Here is a 10,334-nt window from a genome sequence, read left to right as displayed (position 1 = left end):
AAAGCGGTTTTTGCACTCGCCTTGAACTTTAAACCTCAAATTAGTGTCCTAGAAGGTGTATAATAAGTTGGAGTTGCGCGTAAGATACACAAACTAGTACAAGAGAGAATCACAACTGTTTACAAAAAATAAACTACTTTATTTTGCTTGGTATGCCAATTAACACAATATTAAACAACGATCATAGCCATTGGAGTGCCACCGTGCGATTAAAATGAATTATACAACAGTTCAGTTTTACACCACGCTAAATAACTTAACCCTGACTGATACACGTGCACACCACACACTAAATTTGTTTGAAACACCTATGAAACATATTTTGACCACCTTTCGACGATATACCAATAAAATTGTCCAAACTTGTAAAGCAAAGAAAATTATGCAAAGATTACACTAAGAGTAGGAAGATATTCGACGGTGTTCGCTTAGCAGCAAACTGATATAAACGCAACCGCCTTATTTGCAAAAAAAATCGGATAAAGGATAAGAAAAAACCCGATGGACTGGGGAGTTCACAGCTTTGTATTTGTTTTAATCCTCATCCATCCCCCCTTAGGACTTGACTTTCAAGCTCATCAACAGTTTCTTCTTTTAATAAAATCCTTCATTATCACACCATGTGGGCATCGTCTCTGCAAAAAGAAAAGAGCCAAACCATTCTGTTATTAAAACTAATCACTGTTTATGAATCGTGTAAAAACGCACGCCTACACTGATCTACTTATTACGGTATCGCTTTATTTTAAATCCATTATTAAATAAAGTAAAAAATAGGACTGACAGCGCTACCATTCACCATACTAACGGGTCATACAGTCAAGCTACGGCGTGAGTTGGCTGTTTCACAAAAGTGCTGCAAACTTGCGAGTTCATCTACGGCCAATTATGGTTTTCAAAATACATTCGAGTATATTAGACAAGAGTGATGCTTAATTTAACTTTGATTTTGTTGCAATTGTTTGCACACCTAATTTGTTCAGTTTTGCTGTCTTCTGCAAAATGCTGCCCAGATGTCCCCGGTTGTTGTCTGTCTGCTGACGTCAAGGAGGCAACACGAGCTGCCCCGCCGGGCGGTTGATCAGCTTGACGATCTCGCAGCTGAAGCAAGTGAGAAATTCGTGTTAAATAAGCATAACTGTATTTATTTAAAGTACATTTTAATCGCCATGCTATAGGCGACAGAACATGACGCTACCCTAAAATTCGTATAAGGGAATTCGAGTGTCTTATTTGAAAGTGAAAGAATTTTAAGGTTGAGAGGTCATCGAGGAAACGGGATCAGTGACACAAAGATACCACGCACTCTCAAAGCATGTCATTACCAAATCTTAGGGTTTTTTTTTTTTTAACCAATCTGCGAGTAAATTCTCTTTACCTGATGCATGTACATCATGCTAGAGTTCATGAGCATCTCTCTTGCTTGGGCCTGCTGTTTTGGTGTGACAGCAGCACTCCCTAGAGGAATGAGGGACGGATCGCTGAGGGTCATGGAGTTCATATATGGCAGCGCTTGAAACTGTGTAAACAGTGAGAGAAAAAAAAACTCTTCATGAATACGTACGTAATGATGTAGCACTTGATCTTGGTTTGTCAAAAGCAAAACAGCACTTACACTGCCTGATCTTAAATCTGGAAGTGAGTTGGCGTCCGACATTACACCGCTGCAGCTCAGGTTGAGACCTTCTTGGACCGCTGCAGTGAAAACATCAAAAGAATTTTCATACTAAGTACTACGTATTTAAAAAAGTTTAACTTCACAACACCCGTTTAGTATAACAATAAAACACTGAAGAACAACAAATCAAAACACTGCCACTGACTGGCTTGCTTATGATGTGAACGGCCTGACCTAGTGTTTCTATTGTACCTTCCTTCTCTATCATTTTCTATCCTATCAAACTGAGGGGGGGTGGGTGGGTGGGTGGGTTGCGAGTATGCAGGGGAAGCGGACACACTAGTAAATTGTTACTTGATGAACAAAGTTAGAATAAATTATGCAAATTCTTATCGATGGAAACTATCACAACATCATGAGTCATTTTCTTGAAACCTATTCTGAAACTTGCGAATTTTTTTCACACGAACCGTTTTCCCGAATGGTGCTAATGAACTGAGAGCCTTGCTCTGATGGCTTCCATGTAGGGTTCCTTATCTGCAAAACAACAACATCAAGGAACAGAATTTGTTGATGAATGTAACGACAAATATTGACGTTCAAAAAATTCCCCGAAAAAAACCAAGAAAAACTTACTGAAAATTGCACAAGCGACAGTTCCGTTTTGCCATGTTCGGCCTGTTCATACTGTGTTGCTTCCGTTAATCCCTGGGTAAGCCACTGAAATTTTACAGAAACAATAAGCACAGCTTTACAGGCAATAAAATAGAATAGACTCTCTCAGATATATCAAAGATTGTTAACCAGTCTGTGAGAATATGGACAAATATTCACCTCTGGGTTTCCATGTCTCTTAACATCCATTTGAGCAAACGAGCAAACATCTCCGACACCAACAACATCAACAGTAAAATTCCTAAAGAAATCCACAATATCCAGAGACTTGTGCCGCAAGTGGAAACACAGAAGGAACGGTGTAACAATAGGGCTTAACAGCTCTTGAAGTACATATTCCTGCAACGACAACGACAACGACAGCAAATTAACTAGTTACTTGAACAAGTCTGACGTATTTAAAAGTAAAACTCACGCACAATTGTCTTCAGTTTACGAAAGTAAGGAAGAAAGTACGTTAAGTTCTTTTTCCTCTTAAGAATAATGCAAAAATTTCCCGACATCATTCTTTTTCCCAAAGAAGAATTCTGTGCGTTTATGTCAGTGGATCATCTTAACTGGATGATAATGAAAGCGCCAGCAACCTGCAGACGACTACAGTAACTTACCGCTTTATACTGGAACACCTGGGAAAACTTTTGCCTCACCTGAAATATAGTTCAACAGACTGACTGTGAGACAATTAGAACCCTGAACTACGGAATAACCAGAAGACATATCAGCTTTGCATCGTTATAAAGCAAAAACAAAACGTTGTACAAACCTCGCTGGTATGCGCCTTGCCTCTCCACGAGTCAGGTATATAATGAGTATGAGACACAATTTGTTTTAACAGTTGTTCAGGGTCCCACACAGTGTTCTGCAACAATATCAACGGTATGCAAAAAAATCATATTTTTCCATTTTGCTTGGGTATATTGTGGAGTAAGTGTATATAACTGATTACTGTTACTGATGAAAACCTCAGTTGAAAACTTCATCGTTCCGAGCCGGTTACGTGTTTCCCGCGCTTAGCATGTGTTTGGTTTCGAGTTAACTTCTGATTGGTAACAGATCTGAAGTGTTGAAGTAGCTACAACTTTTTTAACAGACGTTGACTGTTAATTGATTTATAATTTTCTAACTTGAGGCTAACTTGGTCCAAAATTTTGTAAACCACTCATGAACAAAAGAAAAATAGAACGTTGAGCATATTAAGTTAATGACCTAAGAAATGAATCATATACCAACCTCGTCAGGGATAAAAACGTAACATCCTCTTATCATTAATCCTGAAAAAAATGAAAAATCAAGGCAACAGAATGTTTGCAAAAACTCTCAAACTTTTGTATGGATAGCTGAAATTAAAGACGGTGCCTTTCTGGAGCCAGGCCGAGAGTATAAAAGTATGTCAATTGGCTCTAAGACATTTCCGCCATGCAATGGAAACTGAAGAGTCAACATTAATAAAGTGACTCGATTGCATCCAAATGAAAGTTGCTTACCTAGTGTTGCTATAACAGTCAGCACATGTTCCGCCAAAAGAACATCCTTGTCCAGGACAGTAAATATGGTCAATATGGCAAAAATCGCGCCAGCGAAAAATGCCATGTTCCTACCAGATTGAATGAACGGTTTCAAACAAGGTAAAAATGGTATTCGAACTATAGGCTTGGGGTTAAACATAAAATTCGAAAGACTTACTTGGCTATGATGGCCATAAAAGGTGACACGAAAAGATTCATATACTTGGACGCTGGTTCGTAAGCCTTACTTAACCTAGAGAGCACGAACAAAGTTAGTATCTAAGTATTTTTGATGTTAGACATGTTCTTCTGTCTTGCTACCTCACCTTGACGTCTCTTGTAAACGCAAGTCTAAGGGTGGAGTGTTGAAATTTAATTTCTCAGTGAGAAAACCCATAGATCTTGTTACCGTTGTCTTATTTTCTCTTCCTAGGTTAAATGTGCCTCGCCGTAATGGAAATAAAATTATTACAAACTGCTGTGTAAAACCATACTCAAGGTGTATCGTTCTCTTACAGTTACCTCGTCTGTATCTCGTGGTCCAATTCATTAAAATGTCGAAAAAACAGCTTGCCGTAAGATGACCTGAAATGGAAATACAGCGTAGTATATTTTATCAATTGAGAAATAAAACTCGATTGATTCCTGAAGCTCTCTCCAGTCCACTCGGCTCTTAGTAGCGAAATTTTGAAAAGGAGAAACTATCTATTCTTTTCAGCAATCCTTCTCAGTTACTAGTTTTAACGTTCCTCGTTCTTAAATAAATCGATGCCTTTCAATTAAAGCTGCAATCTGTATTTCTTACCATCTGCGGGCACCAAACGTATCAGGTTCCCTTTTCACCATCTTCAGATTAAAGAAACAATTCAAGTCAATAATTGTGTCAAAACTGGAATACGCAAGACCATGGTACACAATAAATACATTGCTACAATAAAATGATGCCAAAAGAAGTAAGAAAGAGCAACCGGCAAACTCAGACAGCAGCTTGCCCAAAACTGCGAACACTAAAGTAGAGATTTCCAGGCTAGTTAAAAAGATTCTTAATTTACAAACCAATATTTTACATAGTGACTCTTTTAGCAGAACTTGATCTTACCTCAGCATAAGTAAAGAAGGAATATAAAATAACCCAGATAAAGATGAAAGGGGAAAGTACAAAGTTTGCTATTCCAATCCAGAAAATACGTCTTGCCAACCTAAAATGCGGGTAATGAAAATACCAAAATACTTTAGGTTGTTAAGGCACTACCAAAAATGTGTCTTTATTAGAAAGTCATTGATTGAAAGATTTCAAGAATGAAACACTTAAAAAAACAAAACGAAACTGGTTTAAGGTGGGCAATTTGAATGGTCGTTTTTAAAGAAGGGGCTCCTGATCCACAAGAAGGTTTAAGACTTCTGAAGAAAATACTTCAGTCTCAACGGCACGAGATGTGCGGAACTAAGACGAACTACAACACTGGTAAGCATACTGCTTGAAATTAACGTCGTGTTCCACAAATTTATGGGGGTTTCCATCAATTGTTTCAAGTTTTCTTCTTCCACTTACCGACTTGCCAGGGGAAACCTACAAGAAAGAAGACAACACATCCCATCATCAAATATTCAGTGCAAATCTAATTTGTAACAAGTTTGTATTTTGGTGTGTTTGTCACCTGTAGATGACATCTATATGCATTGTTATTGTAACTGAAAATATTTTCTGTTCCAAACCAAAAATAAACCAAAAACAATTCAGTCAATCTTGTGTAACTGAGCTGCCTGCTTAGTAACAGTTAACAGGATATTCTGGACAAAAAAATTGAGAGAAATGAGGTTTCAATTATTTCTTGGAGGGACCACATTGAAGTACTGTTGACAACTCAGCTTGTCACCAACCTGTTTGCTGGGTTCCTGAATTCATCTCTTAGCTTCCAGTTGTTTTGAAAAGGACTTCCTGGTCCCCAGAATAAAATCATTTTCAGATTGTACTTCATACCCTCCGTCAAAAAGGCCCTGGGTACCAATGAAAACAGTGGGTGAGGAAAACAAGTCATGTCATGTCAATAAAAAACATAAAGGCAGTCTGAAGAACCTATTTATGAATTATTTTGTAAAGGCTGCACATTACTCACCTTTCCCCAACAAATGGAAAGTTGTATGTACAAGAAATAACTGACTTGTTTTGCATTGCTAGCAGGTAATTTTTCCATCTCAGAATTCGGTGATGGATATCTAATAAAATAATATTAAAGTGAGGCACAATATCTTATTGCATACCATTTAACTCACCAAAAAAGTCATATTTTAAGATCCAATTGAACAAAAAAAATGACTTTTTTCTAACAAAAAGAAAGGCTGCTTTATCTAATGATTTACTAGCAGTGTTGGATCTACTGTTTCTTTAACAAAGGAGAATCTGTCCCAGTTAGTAATTTTCTGGAGGGCATTTTTTTTTCCCTTTTTTTTTCTTTTTCTTTTTGAAGGGGGGGAGAGAGAGAGAAAGGGAGGGCAAAAGAGCCTGAAGACAAACATGAAGGAGACATCTTCCACTGTTGAAAGAATACTTGCAAATTAGGGTTGGGGTTCCCATTCTTCCACAGTTTTTAATGCATAAGGCTATATTATAATAAATTATAATACCTTAATTGAAATGGCAGTCTATTGTTTAAAATATTTATCCATACCATAAACTTAACATATAAAGTAAGCAAGCCAATGTCTCCTGGCATTGCTCTAAGGAAAAGGAAACACATACCAAGTTCTGACAATTCCTCCTTATGAACACACATTTGATGAACTTTTTGCACTTCTATCAATCGTTTCTGAACATCTTGCCACTGTAGGTTTGTTAGTTCACTCTGTAAAGACATTGAGACATTTGAAAGTTTGAATTAATTTAATCCTGACATTATTCAAAACCTGATATCACTTAATTGAAACAGGTTATAATTGAACTCACCTCTGATATTCTAAGTGCATCCTTATAAAATGCTCGGATTTCCAGAAGCTTAAAGAAATGAATTACAATTCTAGCCACACGTATCAACCAAAAAATAAAAGCAATGACCAGACAAGCCATTATTGCAGGCTCCATGCTGCAAAAGAAGACACATATCGTACTTAGATCTTGTATTATTAGATCAAAAGAAGTGGCAAATATCAATCAAAAATGAAAACAACAACAACATTTGTTAAATATTTTAAACTGTACTGGTTAAAGTTAATTTAGATTTCAGTTTGCAATGTCTTTGTGTGAACATATAGTTAAATGGACAGAGAAATAAATGGACTTACTGTTCTATTTTGTGGAAATACACCACATTTGAAAAGGAAGGTTGTTTGTGATTAAACAAGGTGTTATAATCCACACAAAGCACCAAGAAAGAGGTGAATAAAACCACAAACACAAATTGACTGCAAGAAACAAAAAATCCAAAGCATGACACAATCAGTACGTTCAAAGCAAAAAAGTTACTCTCTTTTACATCTCCAAGCCATAGAACAACCACAGTTTTTCAGTCATACTGCCATGTGTTGCCCTCTCTAAAAAAAGTTGTTACTTACTGACATTAAACCTAAGGGTCAATGAAAAGCCAAAAAAAAATTAAATGAAGAGAAGGAGATCCCTTGGGAAATGGGCTTTCTAAACAGTAAACTCAATCAAAATTTAAAGTTTTTAGCTTGGATCCACACTATCAAATAAAGAAGCTTTTCAAATTGAAAAAGTTATTAAAAAGAGGTGTCTCACATTAATTCAAAGACTTCCTTCAGGAGAATACAAACAAATCCATTGTTCCTATGATATTCATATATGTGATAAATTGTTAAGGATTTCACTAAAGTACATGCAAATTGTTTCTACTATGGCAAAGAAATTATTGTACAACAAATTTAACTTTTTATTATCAGCCCTTGTATTTTCAAGCAAAAATTACTTTAAGGGGGGTCCCTAGTGGGTAAATAATAGTATCATTACTTAGCCTCTTGCTAGTGTGCTTAATAAGGAAAGGCCAACATCCTACTCAAAGCTGATGGGCAAAACATTGTTTAGAAAATGAAGTATGAATAGAGTAGCACACAACTCGATGGCCAGTTAAGGAAACTTCAAGCCTCTAAAAGTATCTTGTTAAAATCTATTATACCTATTAAGTCTTGCACTCTAGGAGTTGCATTTGATAAACTTGATTTACTGTTTATCACATCAGATCAATTATGATTATAATCTGTACTGTTTTGTTTATTTTGGTTTTGATTTCATGAATTGGTCAATAAATCTTAGAGATCTTGGGTTTCTCACAAAAGAAAACAAATCAGCTTTTTTTTTATAGAAAGGGTGGGTCTATATAAAGTAATATAATAAGATAACTGTGACATTTAAGATAAAGGATATCCTTATGAAGAATTCATCAAGATTCTCAATGTGATTCCAACGCCCTGCAAAAATGAAACATAATGATGCCATTAATCAAAATGTTGGTAAAATATTTGTAACTTTGTGGTGAGCGGTTGTCTTAAGAATTGACTTTCTACAGATTATATAGAGACAAAAAGATGTTACCATTATCAACAGTCTGAAAATCCAATCAATAACTATGGTGCAGTTAACAATTATTTACAAAGACCTTACCAAGATCACAACAAATTGGTATAAGTACAACAATAAAGAGATTATTAATGTTGAGCGGTTTGCCTGAAGTTCTGTTTCTATTTCTGACACCCATTCAATTATTGATTAATAACTATACTTCGATTTTCTTAAATAATACCTGTTTTAACTGTCCCAAAAATCACACATGGAAAACCTATAGTACGCTGTCAAGATACTCATGTTTGCAATCGAGTTTCTTTCATCAGAAAGTTGGTGCAGAGTATGGACAGCAGGTCCTTCCCGCCTTAAAACCAACAGTTGTGATAACTGTACATGTAAACAAACCACATTGCGCCTCGAAGTGGGCTTGGATGTACAAATACGTATATCCTGAAAAATATGCATGATTACCTTTCTCGACTTCCTCAACTCCCCGGGTGCCGATATCGAAACCTTGTGGAGGTAAGTCCTCTTCAGGATCATCTGAATTTGAATTTAATCGAGTGTACTGCGTCCGAAAACCTGCCATATTTTGTTCGTTACTTTCTTATGACAGTATGTCTTGGCGGATTCCTAAGACAAAAAACGTTACAGCGAAAGCGGAAAGTTCTTCCCTCCCTTCTGTGTTTCGAAAAATAATTCACGATACCCACTTTCCACTTGGATTTCATATTTTTAGCCCCATTTCGGCAAAACCAATGTCTATTCGAGCTTAAATCCTTGCAACACAAAGAACATCGAAATAACACAACTACGCCATTCACATATGCGTCATCACGAACACGAAGGCTCCTTTCCTTAATTTTCCAGATTCCGCGGCTCTCTGAATTTCTGTGCGCTTAGAAAGCTTTCAAAATTAGAGGGAGTTTTCCCAGGAACTTGAACAGGGTTTAAATTTCTTCCAAGTTGTGTCGCCTTTCGTCAGCCCTTTTCCAAGTTGATTATTATTTATGTTTATGTTCTAGTGAACATGCGCAAATTTTCATGCAGACCCAAGCCTCCAGGAAGCCGCGCGGTTGTCAAGTCGAGGAAGGAAAGATTCATTTGATATCTTAGTCTTCTTTCTTTCCTTTCATTTTTTTGTTGCCTTTGCTATGAGGGTTTTATTTTTCCTAGATGGAATTTTTACCTCTCGAACCGTCGTTTTCAGGTGGTTTCGTTCTTCCTACAAAACACACCCTGTGACAGAGTGGAACATTATATATTTTTCCAGCAAATGTGTCCTCGTGGAGACACAATCACAACCAAACGTCAGGTGTTTCATTTTGCTTTTAATTGAACTTACAAATACTTCACCTCGCTGATGTATGGTGCTTAGCTTGGGTGAAAAAATACAGGGAAGAAATTAAATCAGTAAATTCCAGAGTGCAGGGCTAATGATCAGGCTCTATTTCCGGTCAGGTCCTCCATCTTTTAATTGGCTAATAAGGGCAGGGCAGCTGGTTGTCGATTTTATATGGTTATCTACTAGCGAAATAGCTGAAATATCACCCTACAAACAGAATGTAGTTAGAATTCTAACTCTTGGGAGGTGACCGAGGTTAAAGGTGTGCGTGACGTTCATTTCAATAATTTAACTGCAACTTAATGTTTTTAAAAAAATTGGCCCGCGATTTAGCTTTAGTGGTATGGTGCTGCTGAGGTCAACCTAACTTCTATAAGTAATACGTTCTTGTTGTATAAAATAAGAGACTGGTACAGTCATAGATGGCATGCGCAGAGTTCCTGCATGAAGTAAGAGCCAAGCTCATACACAGATCCTCTGAGACTGAGGTGCAGCTGCACTTGACACGGGTATGCACAGCAATCACTCACCTTCAAAAATCGCCATCTTAATAAATCTGTCTTTAGATAAGAACCTAGCTATATTGATAATCTTAAAAAAAGGAGGGAGGGAAAGATACCAGATTGGTTTTTTTTGGTGTAAACAAAGTATTTCTCTCTTCAAGGGGAGGGTTTCCCA

The 10,334-nt window shown here is 36.9% G+C and overlaps 1 protein-coding gene across 1 annotated transcript; it reads right to left on the bottom strand.

Annotated features, from left to right (window-relative positions):
- Positions 1 to 118: 118 nt before the first annotated feature.
- On the bottom strand, positions 119 to 9,353 carry LOC113675898 (autophagy-related protein 9A). The gene is made up of 24 exons (XM_027192503.2): positions 8,783 to 9,353; positions 8,174 to 8,217; positions 7,532 to 7,596; positions 7,078 to 7,197; positions 6,743 to 6,878; positions 6,539 to 6,641; positions 5,916 to 6,015; positions 5,680 to 5,796; positions 5,351 to 5,368; positions 4,898 to 4,997; positions 4,604 to 4,644; positions 4,321 to 4,383; positions 3,977 to 4,051; positions 3,778 to 3,887; positions 3,524 to 3,564; positions 3,057 to 3,152; positions 2,902 to 2,940; positions 2,453 to 2,632; positions 2,255 to 2,338; positions 2,089 to 2,155; positions 1,616 to 1,695; positions 1,379 to 1,519; positions 971 to 1,101; positions 119 to 635 (listed from the first exon to the last, which is right to left on the bottom strand). The coding sequence occupies exons 1-24, from the start codon at positions 8,898 to 8,900 to the stop codon at positions 614 to 616; spliced, it is 2,091 nt and encodes a 696-aa protein (XP_027048304.2). The 5' UTR covers positions 8,901 to 9,353; the 3' UTR covers positions 119 to 613.
- Between the last annotated feature and the right edge of the window lie 981 nt (positions 9,354 to 10,334).

Source organism: Pocillopora damicornis, chromosome 9 (assembly GCF_964200805.1).
Source record: "Pocillopora damicornis chromosome 9, jaPocDami1.2, whole genome shotgun sequence".
Taxonomy (NCBI): Eukaryota; Metazoa; Cnidaria; class Anthozoa; order Scleractinia; family Pocilloporidae; genus Pocillopora; species Pocillopora damicornis.
The sequence above is the reverse complement of the archived record's forward strand: the minus strand, read 5'-3'. Positions and strand labels throughout refer to the sequence as shown.